Source organism: Oculina patagonica, chromosome 1 (assembly GCF_052425735.1).
Source record: "Oculina patagonica isolate OP01 chromosome 1, crgOcupat, whole genome shotgun sequence".
In the NCBI taxonomy this organism is placed as follows: Eukaryota; Metazoa; Cnidaria; class Anthozoa; order Scleractinia; family Oculinidae; genus Oculina; species Oculina patagonica.
Window position 1 is genome coordinate 19,761,640 of NC_135758.1, and position 17,229 is coordinate 19,778,868.

At 38.2% G+C, this 17,229-nt stretch overlaps 2 protein-coding genes across 2 annotated transcripts in view; both read right to left on the reverse strand.

Annotated features, from left to right (window-relative positions):
• Positions 1-926: 926 nt before the first annotated feature.
• On the reverse strand, positions 927-15,512 carry LOC144660586 (arylsulfatase B-like). The gene is made up of 7 exons (XM_078521243.1): positions 15,025-15,512; positions 12,538-12,624; positions 11,506-11,717; positions 9,078-9,289; positions 8,068-8,288; positions 6,495-6,778; positions 927-3,176 (listed from the first exon to the last, which is right to left on the reverse strand). The coding sequence occupies exons 1-7, from the start codon at positions 15,296-15,298 to the stop codon at positions 2,967-2,969; spliced, it is 1,500 nt and encodes a 499-aa protein (XP_078377369.1). The 5' UTR covers positions 15,299-15,512; the 3' UTR covers positions 927-2,966.
• Positions 927-17,229, reverse strand: part of LOC144660518 (arylsulfatase B-like) — a 49,045-nt gene continuing 32,742 nt past the window's right edge. Inside the window, exon 8 of the mRNA XM_078521186.1 lies at positions 927-2,644. The gene's annotated coding sequence lies outside the window, so the exon portion shown is untranslated. The remainder of the gene's footprint in view (positions 2,645-17,229) is intronic.

A 17,229-nucleotide genomic window follows, 5' to 3' on the forward strand; every position in this document is an offset into this window, starting at 1 on the left:
TCGCGCTTCGCGCGACCCGCAGAATAAACCGCCTGTTCTGCAGATCGTTGTTTGTGCCTTACATGCCAGTGGGCATAATGGACAGTCAGTGAGTGATTACCACTAGTAATGTTTCCTTGTTGCCTTTTTAACTGTTGTTTAGTCAAGCAAAATCATCAAAGGAAACTCAACAAAGAAATTCACGTATCTTTGTATACCAAGACAACGGTTTTCTCTGTTATCAGGAGCATATATTATGATTGTGCTTTTATATAAAATGAACAGGTGTTAAAGAAGCCCTCCAACATCGATGTGCATAAATATAAGGAAGAAGTTTGTCGAAGTTCAACACCTGAAGGTCGAAACACCTGTTCTTGCATGTAATTGAAAAAAAGCTCAATTCTTTGTCAACTGATAAGGAATAACGCTTGCTCATTCATAGACGAATCCCAGTGTAAAGGATTCCCCGCTTATTCCTTGAGGGCTGTTTTCTTGATGTTTTGACTGTCTCGACTAGTAGAAGTTTTGTGCGTCTTGCTTTTAGGGGTTGAATAAAGTCCCAGTTGAAGTATTCGTTAATGTACCCGAGGATTGTCCGACTAGTTTCGCCAATCAACAGACGCTGAAGGATTTGAACAGCACACTTGAAAAAATTATTAAATTTTTCAAGTTCAAGCGGTCTTTCCTTGAAATGGCCCGGGGTGGGGTGTGGGGCACACAAGGAGATTGGGTTGGGGGTACAAAATGTAATTCATCTCCTGATTGATTTAAACGTCTCTGCCATGTCTGGCAGTATCCTGTTTAGTTGCTTGTAATCACAGGTCGTTAATGGACATTCGTTATTGTAAACAAGACGGCTATACTCAAAATGGAAGACAATGCAATTTCAATAGCTTCATAATCAAAACTAAATATGGAGAAGGGTACAAGAAAAACACAGACAGAAATGCAAGTCATGAAACAATTCAATTTTATTTTGTAAATTACCTGCAATTCACTTAACATTTTCACCGGTGCTGATTGGCATTTTGCTTCGATTAAAACTTCTTATAACTACTTGTACTTTGTTCTAAAGTAAATAATCTATAGACTTTCTAAAAGTCCTTGCGAGTATGCATGTATCTTAAAGGGACTATGTCACGGATTTTACCAGATTTTCGAACTCTGAAAATTTATATTTGTGTCGCAAGAAACCTAAAAATAATAGTCCATTTTTATTTAAAATTGCTATATAAGAACACTGAAACTGTTAACGAGCATCTTTGGCTGCGGATGGCTCGGATGGAAACGGATTAAGTTTAAGTCTGCTTCGAGCCTAGTGGCCCATACAGCCAGAGCTTATCCCGGTTTCCGTAGCATTAAGCGACTAGGAGTATTGCTACTCCCCCCTGGATGGGATGCTAGTCCATCGCAGGGTTACCCCCCAGCAGTAAATTCGCCGGTACCCATTTATACACCTGGGTGGAGAGAGGCACTGTGAGAGTAAAGTGTCTTGCCCAAGAACACAACGCAGCGCCCCGGCCAGGCCTCGAACCCGGGCCGTTCGACTCAGAGGCGAGCGCACTAACCATTAGGCCACCGCGCCTCCCACTTGATGGAAAACGGATTGCAACGGATTGCAATTTGAAAAAGTTAGGCAAACGCTTTCAAGTTGTTTTCGCGCGTCTTCAAAATATCGATATTTACAGCCGTAGCTTGATTTTTGCCAACAAATTAAGGTTATATATTCCTTTGGATGTTCAAAGATAATGTTTATTTTGGGTTAAGTTGACTACCAACTAATTTCAGAACAGTTCAGATAAAAAATCTGCAAAATCCCCGTGATATAGTCCCTTTAAGTGAATCTCAGTGTAGCAAGTCAAACTGCACTTTAAAACAACGAGTTACTACACATATTGTGAACTAAATAATTTATACTATTCACTTAAATTTTGTGCTAAATAAATTCCTTGCCAATATTATTTTTTCGTCGTTGATTTCAACGTTTTGTCACCCTCTCGCTTTGCTCAGGGTGATGTGCACTAAACACTTGCTTTAAACCTGTATTTAACTATTTTTATTTTTATTATTTGGTAATTTAAAACTGCATATCTTGACATCCTGGCTTAGAAGTTCCAAACAGAATAAAATTTCATCCGCTTCCAAGTTCTCAGTTGAATGTGACTTTTCTCCTTAACACTGTTTTTGTCAAGTCATATCACAAGCTCGCAGCGAACATAGGTTACTTTCAATCCTGAATTGGCATTAGTCAAGGTATTTGATTAACCAGTCTACTGGCAAGTACAGGTAATAAAATTTTGCTTACTCCCTACACTGCTCTACTATAACTTTATGTGCTATGCACCTTGATTTAAAACGTTCTGTTACACTAAGAAACACATGTGAGATGTCAGGAGAAAATAGACATTTAAAGTAGCTAGCTGATGCGGTTTTGTCTAAGCATCTTTGAAATTACTCCACTAAGTTTTCCATCACCCACTGCCATTTAGGCTTCAGATGACATAGCACCTTATCCAGGCTTTTAGCCAGGATTTAAAAAAATGGGAGTCCCGAAATTATTATAAGGCCTGACTTTGTCCCCATAGGAAGGCCTAAAGAGCATGCAAGGTGTTTTTCTACAGTTATGAGTGCAAAGGTATCTTAATTCCAAATTTGCTAAAAAAAACTCTGCATAAAGTTATTTATAATTCATTTTCTCTGAAAAGTGGCTGTCCACAGGAGTCCTGAACTCCCACCTGGCTAAAAGCCTGACCTTTTCCCGCTACAAGTAAAGAATGGCAAAAACTTACCATTTCTATTTAAGTTGCCTTTTGACTTGTGTAATTTCTAGCCACATCACACCAGATAATCTCATTTTCATAATTATAAGAATACGCTACTTACAACCATGTCTTAGAAAATTTGTGCATGTAAATCAATATTGTTCTCACTCACATAATCAAATACATCTATGCTAGGGAGGGTCTTCACTCTTCCCAGGGGGGTCTTCACTCTTCCCAGGGAGTCCAAACACCTTCCTCTACTGCTTTAAGTAATGCCTTAGGATCCTGTGGCTTGTTCAGTGGAGGCACTGCCCCCTTCATGTAATACTGTACTCTCTCTTGCATTGCCTTCACCACGTCTGGAAACTTCTCGCTTAAGTCTTCATGTTCTGTTGGGTCAGCGGTAATGTTGTACAATGCAACTGTTGCAGTGTCCTGGTGAATAAATTGATAAATATTTTGGGATTGTTGAGCAAAAGAAGCTATGGTGGGTAGACAGAAGAGATACAGTTATTAAGAGGTCTGTCAATCATTGTTCAGTAGAATACAAGTTGAAACCGCAAAATTAATCTGTCAATGTTAATATGAGGTAACCGTGGGGTAGTTTCACAGTCCTTGAACAGTAACAAAAGGTATTATTTATAATTACCAAATTCACAAAAGCAGCAATAGAATTGGTGGACTTATTTGTTAAAAGGGCCAAAAGAAAGTGATGTCATTTTTACCTCATGGTATCATGAGGTATAGTGAGGGTTGGACGACACTCCATTCCACTCCATTAAAGTAAATCAAACACGGTTTTCCCTGTCTCCCCTACTAGATTTTGTTTTGTCCACAAAGTCGTTCTATTGTCAAGATTATGTTCGTATATGTGGGGGGATGGGGTGGAACATGTTTTCAAAATGTCGTCTGTTGTCGTTCTGTCGAGCCCGACGCTAAAATTGTCAAGGCGGATTTTTGTTCCTTTCGCTACATCTTTGACCAAAATACACTTTTGAAGACCTCACGAACCAACAGAAAATGTGCTAAAGAATGCTCGAGTGAAAAAAATGCGACTTTCCCATTGCAATGAGGCATAATGGAAAAGATTGTGACTGCCGAAGAAGATGGACAAACTGTTAGGCGGATTATTGATTATCCTTGACGGTGGTATTAACTCACTTGGAGAAGGTGAGATTACTAAGAAACTGCTAGTGCTAGAAAATTTGAAACTGAAGTACAATGTGCAATTACAAATTCTTTCTGAAATTAAGGTTTAACAGAACTGATCGCCGAACTACTTTATATTAAACGAAGCTATAATTTCACCTCAGGCCGAAACCTAACACTGTCAATTGCATTGACTGAAGTCGATAGTTTTGTTATGAGGAGTTTAATGCCTAGCTGTTCCAGTTCGAAGTATGATGTGCTCAAGCTAAGTTTGTAGTTTTACCACGGAACCGAAAGAAGCTAACATATTTGTCAATTCAATTGACTTATGTCAACAGTTTTGTCGTCAGAAGTTGAGTTGCCTAGCTGTTCTAGTTCAATGTGCGATGACAGATTGTTACTGAAATTCCCTTTTTTGCAAAATTTCGAGTAGAACTACTTTAACTAAGTTAAAAAAAATAACATTGTTAATTGTGTTGACTTATGAGGAGTTACTGAGTTGCCTAGCTGTTCCAGTTCAATAACAGATTGTTTCTAGCAGAATTCAAGTAAAAAATAATAATTCACTGAAACTAAGTTTTATGAGTTCAACCTTGAGACCAAAAGAAAGTAAATAACATTGTCAATTGTATTGACTGAAGTCGATTGTTTTGTTACAAGGAGCTGTTTTCATTTTCGCTTAAAATGTTACTTTTTGTAATTCATTACGTTATAATTAATTATCAAATACTGCAATAGAAGAAGTCGTGTCAAGTAAAAATAGCAACATGTTTATAACTCACAATAAAGGTTAGAACAAGTTTATTTCTGTCATCTCTCTCAACAACCAACAACCATACCTTTATTAGTCTACCCTGTATCATGTTGTTTATGTCACGCTGTCATGTAACAAAATGCTAACAAAAGCAACTTAAATGATGTTTATATTTATAAGTTCAATTCACTTTACCCCTTTTGTTTCTGGACAAAATACTTCTAAGAGTAACAAAGTGAAAAAGGGGACTGACCAAAACAGCTTTTCATTGATAATTTCAAATAATAATGTTGAAAAAGGTATCTGTTTCAGATGTTCCGATAGTGCTGTTTTCATATAGGTGACGCTTTGATTAATCCCTCATTTCTCTCCGTGACATGATTCTCTTGCGCGATGGCTCTACTATAACCTTGTTCCCCGGGTCAAACCCCCCCCCCTCCTCCCCCCTCCTCCCCCCTCCCCCCGAGCAAGAAAGGTGTGAGGAGGTGGGGGCTGGGAGAAAAGGCCCTGGGAACGAGGTGGGCTCTGCTAATCAGTCCCAAATGAGCAACTACTTACTGTTGCATTTGGAACAAAAAAGTTAATTAATCATTGTGGAATTACTTAACACCTTACAAATAAAACACCTTTTTAGTTCGAAAAGAGGCAAAGGTTCATAGAATAATTACCATGAGGTGGTATACCATGAGGTGGCTCGAAGGAAACTTTGATTGAATACAGTCAAAGCTCTTCTAAAAGGGCACCTCTAATACAGACACCTAGTTCCCCATGTTTGGTGTCAATTTTTAAAATCAAAGTATAATGTAAGTATTTTATTCACCACATCCTCAGGATTTAAAACTTACATGACTTTTAAGCCAAAAAAATATAAATGTAAATGTTGTTTTTAGTGGTCATGCACTTAACTTCAAGATAGCTAGTTTACAGGTATGCCACTGAAACAGAGGAAACAGATATTTTAAATGAACATAACATGGTTAAAAATTCCAACTGGAAGGAGGCAGACCAGTTGGCTATATACAAAGCATGACCGAGGATTTGAACTCGGGACTACCGAGAACAACTCCAGCTAGTGGCAGGTACCTCCGGAATACAACACCAGTGCCCTAAACCACTCGGCCATGCTTGCCAACTTCTCCTATTTTCAATTGAATGTTGAAGGTAACCATTCAAGCTTCATTGCTTTGGTTTTGATTTACTATGCTCTGAAATTGGTATAAAAAATTGCACCATGTTCTCAGTAAAACAAATGCAAAAATAAAACAAACTGCACCTTGGCAATATGCGTTTTTATGCACTTAATAGCTCCCATTGCATGAATTTGCTTCGAGTTCCTATTGGCTGATATAACGTTTGCTGTGATTGGCTCTTGTAATTACTCTGGTTTTAAAGTTTTACAACACTATCAGGGTGTTCATTGGGCATCGGAGATCGGAGAATTCTCCTTCTACTACGTAGAACTCTCCAGCTAACTATTTTTTTATAAAGATGCGCAACCTTTAAAAATCATTCTCTGGTTACTTCACACTATTCTCCTGCTATTACAATTCTTAATGAAAACCCTGACTATATTGAAAACCGTTCTACAATCTTAGCCAAAAATCCTTGGGACACTTAAAGAAATAGTGCTCAGTGACCATCCCTTTGCATTAAGAACTCATTGTTTAATTTTCCGAGCCCCCCTTTCCCCCCAAAACAATGTTGACATATTGTCCCATGGTATGATGGATAGAAACCAACACTGGATTGGGGGTGGGGAGGGGGAGGTCAATACAATGTCAATTTTTCATCGAATTGGTTAAGTGTCCTATTAGACTTTTGTCTAGGATTGTAGCACACAGATACTTTACCTTGCTTGCAGTTGGTAACCAGTTGTGTTCCTTGTCTGGTTCTCCACCAAGTTCTGGAGGCTTAAACCAAGTAGAATTTGGTACATTCATGAGAAGCTTCATGTCACCCATTCTGAAAGCAATTCCTTCATATCTTGTAGTGCTCAAACCATCAGCGCTGCTGGTGTTCATGTCAATATTAAGAAGTATTTCCTTCCTTGGTGACGTTTCGCCATGGGAAATGGTGTTCCATACATCCATACCATCTATGGGTGTTGGTGCATCATCATACATGTCAGTACCACCTGTTTGGAAAAGAAAATCAACTACTTAGGGCTCATTTACATGGAAAGAGGATGATCCTACCACCAGGATAATCTTCCTTTCATGTGGAATGATCCTAGTACTAGGATCATCCTCATTTTATGTAAAATGGAATGATCCTAGTGCTAGGATCTTCTGAGCGCCATACGTTTTTATCTTTCAGTTTAAATGTGAAGGGTTGCATTTGGCCCTAATGCTAGGATCATCCTTGCACTAGGATCATCCCTCATCTCAGATAGAATGATCCTAGCATTAGGACCAAATGCAACCCTTCACATGTAAACTGAAAGCTAAAAACATATGGCGCTCAGATGATCCTAGTACTAGAATGATCATAACACTAGCATCGTTTCATATACATGAAAGGAAGATGTAAATGGGCCTTTTTTTACCAAGCAGTAATACATTGTTGGCCTTGAGTTGTCATCCTGGAGAGAAATGACCAAACTGAAAGCCATAAATAGCTTTGTAAAGCCTTTGTTTTGCATTAATCACTGAATCGTGGAACTCAGTGTGTTTTTTTTTTTAATTTGTTTATGTATACAAGCTTTCATTACATTAGTGTCTAAGGTCAATATTTCGTTCATTATTTCTTACACAAGAAATTAAATAACAGATATCTGAGCAATCAAAATGTTGCCATTACAGGTGTTTCCACCTGCCCTTTTATCATACTCTCCTCACACTTTGTGATTGTTCCAGAATTGCCTTCTGTCTTAACTTTTAATGTCTGCCATGCAGGCTAACCTTCCATTGAAACTGAGGTTAAGTCCACATTCAAGCCTATTGGCCTATTAGGCCAGTGCTTATCTCCGGTTTCTGAAGTATGAAATGATTGGACATATTCTTACTCCCCCTCACAAGCTTAAGGTTACCCCCAGTATTAAAATTAATTTGCTGGTACTCATTCATACACCTGGATGCAAAGAGGCACTATCAATAAGTCTAAATTACTTCTCTTTTCCAAGAACACAATGCAGTAATCCTGACCAGTGCTTGAACCCTGACTGCTCAATCTGGAGTTCAGCACACAAAGTATTGGGCTATCATGCCTCATCAACATGCCATTAAAACACTGAGTGCTCATGTAGTGCTCATGTACGTAGTGCTCATGTAGACTAACCGTATAAGGTCTACAGGCACATGGTACAGTAACTAACAACTTTGCTGGGCCATTGAAAAATAATGAAAACACTCTTCATGTATTGGAGCAAGTTGATTGCTGCTTGGAAAACAAGACATGTTCAAAGACAGTACAACACAATAGTACCTGCAAGGTTTACCAATGTTGGATACCAGTCTGTAACATGCAACAATCCTTCACACTTGACTCCTCTTCTACCAAGCATGTTCCCATGAACAAAACTGACTCCTCTAACCCCTCCCTCCCATAAAGTAGTCTTCTCTCCTCTGAGTGGCCAGTTGAATCCACCATAGTTATGCCATCCTCCATTATCTGTTGTAAAAATCATTAGGGTGTTGTCCCACAGCCTGAAAAGTCAGAATCAAGAACTTAAAAAAAAATAAATGGCCTTTGCTTTAAATTATGGTACTATTGTGATTGGCTTCCTGTACTTCTGAACAAGTAAAACAAGACAATGCAAACGAGTTTCCTCACTCATTAGCATCTACATATTTTGGGGGAGTTTGGAAAAGGTGGGGAATCTTTTGGGGTGTTTTAACTTGCACCTTTATTGAAACACCTTTTCATGTTTTCTTCTTTTTTTCAGAGTAACCCTCAGGGCTCCAGGGATGTACAAGTCTGTTATTTGACACCTATAAAATAATGTACATCCTAATCTTGATTTCTGAACACTCAATTTCTCCAACCTCCCTATAACTCAAGCCAAAAGTCGCTTCCCTTGTTTTCCCTTTACTAACTTGAACACTTCAGTTTTACTCCCGATTTCTTAAACTACGGATTTTTCTAACCAATTTTTATTTCCCTGGGAGAAATCTAGACAAATCCACTGTATGTCATGCCCTTTATTAATATATTTGCAAGTCACATAAAGCCAGGTAAAAGGTAAATAAAAATTTGACATTTTAGTGGAGAGAAATGAAACATGGGAATTTGCAAAGCCCCTGAATCCATTATGATTGTGGAGTGAATAATATTATGAAAACATCAAAATTAAGTAAAACTTAGTTCTTTTATTATTGATAAAATTTAAAGCCTTATTTTTTTTTTCAAAAGTCACATGATCCTGCATGAATGAACCAACAGCAATCATCCCATTAAAAAAATTGTGTGGAATACATGATTATTTGCTTTCATACCCAGCATCCTTCATGGCATCTGTGATGTTGCCAATAGCTTCGTCCATGATGTCCACCATTCCAGCATAAGTTCTGCGCTGTTCATCCTCAATAAAACTGTATTTGTCTACATACTTTTGAGGTGCTTGGACTGGCTCGTGGACATTTTGGAATGCCATATACAAGAACAAGGGTTTTGATGCATTGTGTGTCTTGATGATGTCCTCTGCTCGCTAGAATTATGAAATTATTAAGTTGTCAGTGATACAGATGTTTTGAAAGTATAAGAATCCTCACCCTCGTGTAACCCTAAATCCACATGCTTGCGCTTACCTAATAAATCTAAACCAAAGTTCTGTGGATCTCTAGATTTCTTTTGGCCTATAAAAGCCTAGCTGTATGTATATCATGATGATGCATTGTTACAGTATTGTAACCAAGTATTTTAAGATTGGAAGTAAACTGTTTTCCTCCATTTATTATGAAGAAAAGAAACAAAGTTACCTCACAATGCCTGATTCCCTCTATGGTACATGCCTGCAGGGAATCATGGTAGTTGTATTCATCTTTGCCAAGTCTCGTGCATGTTTCGATGTATACAACTACCATGATTTCCTTCAAGTACGCACCATATCTAGAGAGAACGGGGCATTAGACAATTAGCACAGGAAGAATATTGAGTCAGAATAATTATTTTTGCGACTTCAAATTATTTTAACTCACAAATTCCCACTTTTAAGTTTGTTCAGTCAGGCTGTTACTGCACCTTTGACATAACACATGAACTCAGTTCTATCAGTGGTTGTTTTTTGTGCTGCCTATGATCGTCTTAGCAGACCTCTCTGGAAAGAGAAGTTTACTTTAAGGGGTTCAAAAGGTCAACTCTGTGGGCTGAGGGGAGGGTCTTGCTTTCTTTCAAGGTTTTTTGATAGTCCTTTGTAATTATTCTCATGATTGATAGCAGCAAAAATAAAATTGTTAGTTGTGAAATTGAAGGGGTTTGCTTGCTATTGAAAGGTACAGATATTTCAGGGTCTAAGCGAACCTAGCATGTACAGTCAAACCTTTTCTTACAAATACTATAATAGGGGCACCTCCCTATAACAGACAATTCACTTGCTTTTAAAAAGACCAATATTTATATGAACTCTACCTCTGTTAAGGACCTGGGGGTAGTGTTTGATAGTAAACTTTCATTCAATGACCACACAATTAAAACAGTATCGTCTTGTCTATGCCTTAGGGCAAATAAGTCGAGTTTAACATGTATTTAAGAAAGACATACTTGTTACAATAATTAATTCTCTAGTGTTTAGTAAGTTGTATTATTGCTTGTCCGTTTGGTCAAATACTTCTGTTTAATATACGCAAACTACAAGGGGTACAGAACTTCGCTGCTCGCAAAGTTTCCGGGACAAGGAAGTATGATCATGTAACTCCAGCCCTGAAAAACCTGAGATGGATCCTAGTTGAGTCCCACCTGTATACACCTAATTGAAGAAACGTTGACCCTGTGAATAGTATAAATCATGTATGATACGACTGAATGGGATTCTGGGTAGATAGCATTGGTAAGCTTAGTAATGACAATCAAGATTTTTTTTCTTTCTTTGAGAGTCTTAAGAGCATGATTTATGCAACCTGTCTTATTATCATGTTTATTCTGTCACAGGCAAAGAGTACTTTTTCCGATTTCCCAGTTAACATTTGGGTCGCATCGTTCATGGTTTATGCCTTTCATGGGTCAACGATTCTTCAATCAGGTATATAAGAGACACTATCTTAGCTTTTAAATCTATGACAGATCAAGTGGGAGGCGCGATGGCCTAATGGTTAGCGCGCTCGACTCCGAGTCGAACGGCCCGGGTTCGAGTCCTGGCCAGGGCGCTGCGTTGTGTTCTTGGGCAAGACACTTTACTCTCACAGTGCCTCTCTCCATCCAGGTGTATAAATGGGTACCGGCGAATTTACTGCTGGGGGGTAACCCTGCGATGGACTAGCATCCCATCCAGGGGGGACTAGCAATACTCCTAGTCGCTTAATGCTACGGAAACCGGGATAAGCTCTGGCTGTATGGGCCACTTGGCTCGGGCACAGACAGGTCAAGTACCAAACTATCTTCGATCTAATCTTGTCTCCAGAGGGAACATCAGTGGTCGGGAAACCAGATCTTCTTCGCAGCTTAACATACCGCTTTTTAAGACCAAGTTGGGACAACGATCTTTTTATTACAGAACTGTAACTTTATGGAATGCGCTGCAACCTCATTTTAAATTAAGTGAATCCCTTATTATTTTTAAATGCAAAATGAAAGCTTATCTTTTAAATCAGTTCTTCCCTGCCCCTTCAGTGTCCGTATTAAAGGCACTCAACTGAACATGACAAAGTACCGATATACTCATAGTTATTTATAATTATACATTTCTGTGAACATGTCTGTTCAAAATACCTCTGCAAATGCAAATGTACCATATTTTCCATCCAGGTCTCTTACTGGCTCTTTGTTGTCGCGAAAGTCTAGTATTTTGAATACCTTATGACTGTAGTGGTCTTCTGCTCCATTATAAAAGCCATAAAATGTATCAAACCCACGATATGTAGGTGTGTAGGCCCACTTGTTATAGCCCAGGTGCCATTTACCAACCACATGAGTTGCATAGCCTTTAAATGGAAAAAAAGAACATTAATTAGAATGTTAATACACTGAATCAGTTGATTCCTCAAAGATGGAATAACCTCTAGAGCCATTGAGGAACCATTACACTGTACATGTGAAGACTCTGATATGAAAAGTGATAATGTTACAAGTAATATAAGGACCAAAGTCCCTGGCCTCAAGCCCAGTTTTGGCCAGTTTTAGAGCTGGAGTCATTGGGTAAATTGTTGTAAAAATTCCCTCACATTCCTAATTAATAGATTTAATGAATTTAGTTCAGACAACAGTAATCTAGATTATTTGGACTTAATGGCTTCTCAGGAACACAAATCTGTTGCTTTACCATAGAGTGAGGCGTGGCTGCCTAATGGTTATTGTGCTGGACTCTGGATCGAGTGGTCTGGGTTAGAGCCCTGGCTGAGGTCATTGTGTTGTGTTCTTGGGCAAGACACTTTACTCTCATAGTGCCTCTCTCCACCCAGATGTATAAATGGGTACTGGCGAAATGATACTGGGGGGTAACCCTAAGATGGACTGGCACCCTATCTAGGAGGAAGTAGAAATACTCCTTGTCTATCAATGCTACAGAAACTGGGATAAGCTCCAGCGGTGTGGGCCACTAGGCTTGGACGCGGACTTACCTTACCATAGATGGATAGGAGACTTAGGGGTGTAAGGCCATATAATTTGATTGCATTACTTTTGCACAGAACTGTACATGAAACTACAATGATTATTAACAACAGAAGTATAACTTTTTGGAAAATGACACAATACCATTTTTAGCCACTTTTTTTCATACTCCCAATAAATTAATTTATTCACCTGATTCTTTGAGTTTCTGTGGTAAAGTGGTAAAGTTGAGTGGCAATCCATAAGGGCTTGCTGGAAACAGTACTAAATGTTGCAAACCTGCAAGTACATGAAAGGGAAAATACTCGTCTGTTGAACTTACTGTGGCTGGTATTATAGACCATTTTCAATGTATATCAAAATTCTAACGTGACACAGAGGCTTAGGGGACTAAAACACTATTAAATTATCTATTCATCCCTAAGCCTTGATGTGATTTGTTTTATTTTAATCCCCTATTAGCCTTGACGTCACGTAAGAATTTCAATATATCGAAATTGGTCTATATTATGTTTAAACATAATTTCCTGTTTTGGGCATTCTATGGCACCTACATCAGTGTTGTTGAAGTATAACTTTTAATACAAATGTTTAAATAGGTTTAACCAATAAACAAATTTGTTGCCATGGCAACATCAAAGGAGGTAAAATGTACCCTATTTTTAACCTTTTGAGGCTAGTAGCTTAAAAATTACTCAGTGAAAGTTTTTGTTTTTGACGCATTTTCGTCTAATCAGCATTTAAATTTTGGCAAACTTTGAAAAATCTGTTGGCATGGTTCAAAGTAGTGTTTTAACCATCAAACGACGGGGGCTAAGGGGGCGGCACCGCTGCCTCTATATCCTGATATTAAGGTGGCTCGATACAGTTTTTTCTGGGCCATACCTTCAATTTGCAATTGGCCTTTAAACGATCTTCCCTGACTCTTCCCTGACTCGGATCGATATGAAAATTACACCATATATTGATTTTAGATTGAAGTTTACTTTGATATATATTTTAAAGTAATCGATATTTCCATAGCAACGATAAACAGAAAACCGCTAATATAGTAAAACCTGATTTTCGCGTGAATCAGATTTGCCGCTTAAAAACTAATACCAGCATCTTAAACTATGATGTACTGCAAATAAAATATTCAAGAATTAAAAAATTCTGTATGTTTGATTTCGAATAAATCACAAAAATGTTTCAGATTGTACTTTTGGTGTAGTGATAATAAATGAGCCGAGACACAAACACTACGTAGAGGAAGTAATCTCAAATAACGCCAAAGTGTGTATTAAAGTAATCTTTCGAAGTCGTGAAAGTTTTGTTGAGTTTCCAAAACGCGATTATGAGAATTTGTTTTTTTCTTACGACCACTCATATTGTAGTTTTCAGATAATTTTCGGTTTTAAGCGCTTGTTGAAAAATCTATAAAATGGCTCGATAGATTTTCTTTAAACTTCCAGCACGAAAGCTCGATTATGTTAAGAATTTTATCGCAAAGTTTTATTAGCATTGATTCACTGGAACGTTTTCAAACTAAACGATAAAGTAGGCCTTCGAGAAAATGAAAATCTTGCGTTACAATTCAAGGAAGATAATTCATAATGCCAAGGAAACAATAGAACCTGAGAAGACTTCAACGAAATGAATTCAAACGGAATGTATTCATAATACCTAATCTCGGTGGAATGTAGTAGAATTGAATTATTTAGCATAATTTGCAAAGCGTGATTTGTAACGCAAGATTTACGTCCATTCGAAGGCCTACTTTATCGTTAAATGTAAAAAGGTTCCAGTGAATAAACGATAATAAAACTTTGCGATTGAAATCTTAACACAATCGAGCTTCTATTGTTTCCTTGGCATTATGAATTATCTTTTGCATGTTTTTATAATCCTTGAATTGTAACGCAAGATTTTCATTTTCTCGAAGACCTACTTTATCGTTTAGTTTGAAAACGTTCCAGTGAATCAATGCTAATAAAACTTTGCGATAAAATTCTTAACATAATTGAGCTTTCGTGCTGGAAGTTTAAAGAAAATCTATCGAGCCATTTTATAGATTTTTCAACAAGCGCTTAAAACCGAAAATTATCCGAAAATTACAATATGAGTGGTCTTAAGAAAAAAACAAATTCTCATAATCGCGTTGTGGAAACTCTACAAAACTTTCACGACTTCGAAAGATTACTTTAATACACATTTTGGCGTTATTTGAGATTACTTCGTCTACGTAGTGTTTGTGTCTCAGCTCATTTATTATCGCTACGCAAAAAGTACAATCTGAAACATTTTTGCGCTTTATTCGAAATCAAACATACAGAATTTTTTAATTCTTGAATATTTTATTTGCAGCACATCATGGTTTAAGATGCTGGTATTAGTTTTTAAGCGGCAAATCTGATTCACGCAAAAATCAGGTTTTACTGATTTGGCAGTTTTCTGTTTATCGTTGCCATGGAAATATCGATTACTTTAAAATATATTAAAGTAAACTTCAATCTTAAAACAACATATGGTGTAATTTTCATATCGATCCGAGTCAGGGAAGATCGTTTAAAGGCCAATTGCAAATTGTAGGTATGGCCCAGAAAAAACTGTATGGAGCCACCTTAAGTATATCGCGCAGATCGACTGCAGTCGGCCAGTCATAGCTGCCGGTTTTAAATTGCTTTGTGGTAAACTCACCAGTGTGGATTGGATACCTTCCTGTCATCAAAGCGCTTCTCGTAGGAGTACAAATCGGAAGAACGTAATAGTTGTCAAGCACGACACCTTCCGAGGCCAGTTTGTCAATGTTTGGAGTTTGGATTTTCGAGCCGTGAAATCCAACGTCACTCCAGCCGAGGTCGTCAGCAACAACAAATAATATGTGTGGAGGTGAAGCGGATGCATTTGCGGGGGCAACAGACAAGTAAACAGCGATTAAACTGCAAAGTACAGACAGCGCAATGGAAGCCATTTTGAATTTACAAATGGCGCCTTTATGCAAAAAATTGACCGCGCGGATAAAACTGAGACCTAGGAACCAATGTAGAGAGTTCGGGATCGTTCGGGACAAAACGAACTCGAACGGGACAGTAACGAGTATTAATCACAGCTTTTTGTCTTTGCAAATGCTGATTAATACTACCGAAGCTTAATGCTTCTGCTAACGTCTTGCAAACTGATTGAAAAAGAACAAGCGACCGAATAAATAATAAGTAGTAAGTCGTATGACAATGACGATGCATTCTTCAGGTATTCGGTCATAAGCTTTTATACCATAACCGAGAGAATTCTCGCGCGCTGATTGGTCCAAAGTTATGGTCGATGAGAGTTTATATAATAACCTGAATTCTACGCGCATTTTGATTGGTTCTTACTTATGATCTATCAGAGTACAGACACATAGATGACGTCACGCGGTGGTGTGACTCGCGCGCGTGATCAGAGTTCATAGTCCAAATCAGAGTTGTCGGCAAAGTTTTTCAAACTTGCGAGGCCACAACAAAGCAAAAAAGTTCAGCTTAATTACAAATCTTCAGTGAGAAACAATACGCCAAGCATCGTTCACCTTTCGAAGCATTTAACTGGGCGAAACAAGCTTGAAGAAGACAGTGGATTATTCGAGAAATTATCCGAAATCTGTATGAAAGTTTGACCGATGTTGTACAGTTGGACGACGCAGCTACGGGAAACAAACGAATTGCGGTTGAACGCTTCGGTTAATGCTTACAGATTTGAAGAACTTTTCAAATCGGAATAAAGGTTAGTTTTTTCATTGACTTTCAATTGACCATTTTTCTGTTTACATGTATTCAATCGGATTAACAGTGCTTCGTGTGAACGAAATCTTAATAGTGAAATCAAAACAACTTAGCTCATCGGTACGGCGGCATTGCTCACACTGAAGTGTTCTTAAGTCTTGTCTTATTATATAAAACAAATAGATTCCATTTTGCCGTGGGTCTGTTCAGTTATAGATCACAGAAGACGTCAAAATGTGGTATGAACATCAGTGACCCACTCGCCTTCGGCTCGTGGGCCACTTCTTTTGTTCATACCACATTTTGACGTTATCTGTGATCTATAACTGAACAGACGCACGGCAAAATGGAATCTATTTAACAAATAGATTTCATTTTGCCGTGCGTCTGTTCAGTAATAGATCACAGATGACGTCAAAATGTGGTATGAACAGAGAAGTGGCCCACGAGGCGCTAGCCGAGTGGGTCACTGATGTTCATACCACATTTTGACGTCTTCTGTGATCTATTACTGAACAGACGCACGGCAAAATGAGATCTATTTGTTTTATATAATAACACAAGACTTCAGCACACTTCTGTGTGAGCAATGCTGCCGTACCGATGAGCTAAGTTGTTTTGATTTCACTATTAAGTTTTCGTTAACACGAAGCATTGTTAATCCGATTGAATAAACAGAAAAATGGTCAATTGAAAGTCAATGAAAAAACTAACCTTTATTCCGATTTGGAAAGTTGTTCAAATCTGTAAGCATTAACCGAAGCGTTCAACCGCAATTCGTTTGTTTCCCGTAGCTGCGTCGTCCAACTGTACAACATCGGTCAAACTTTCATACAGATTTCGGATAATTTCTCGAATAATTCACTGTCTTCTTCAAGCTTGTTTCGCCCAGTTAAATGCTTCGAAAGGTGAACGATGCTTGGCGTATTGTTTCTCACTGAAGATTTGTAATTAAGCTGAACTTTTTTGCTTTGTTGTGGCCTCGCAAGTTTGAAAAACTTTGTCGACAACTCTGATTTGGAGTATGAACTCTGATCACGCGCGCGAGTCACACCACCGCGTGGCGTCATCCATGTGTCTGTACTCTGATAGATCATAAGTAAGAACCAATCAAAATGCGCGTAGAATTCAGGTTATTATATAA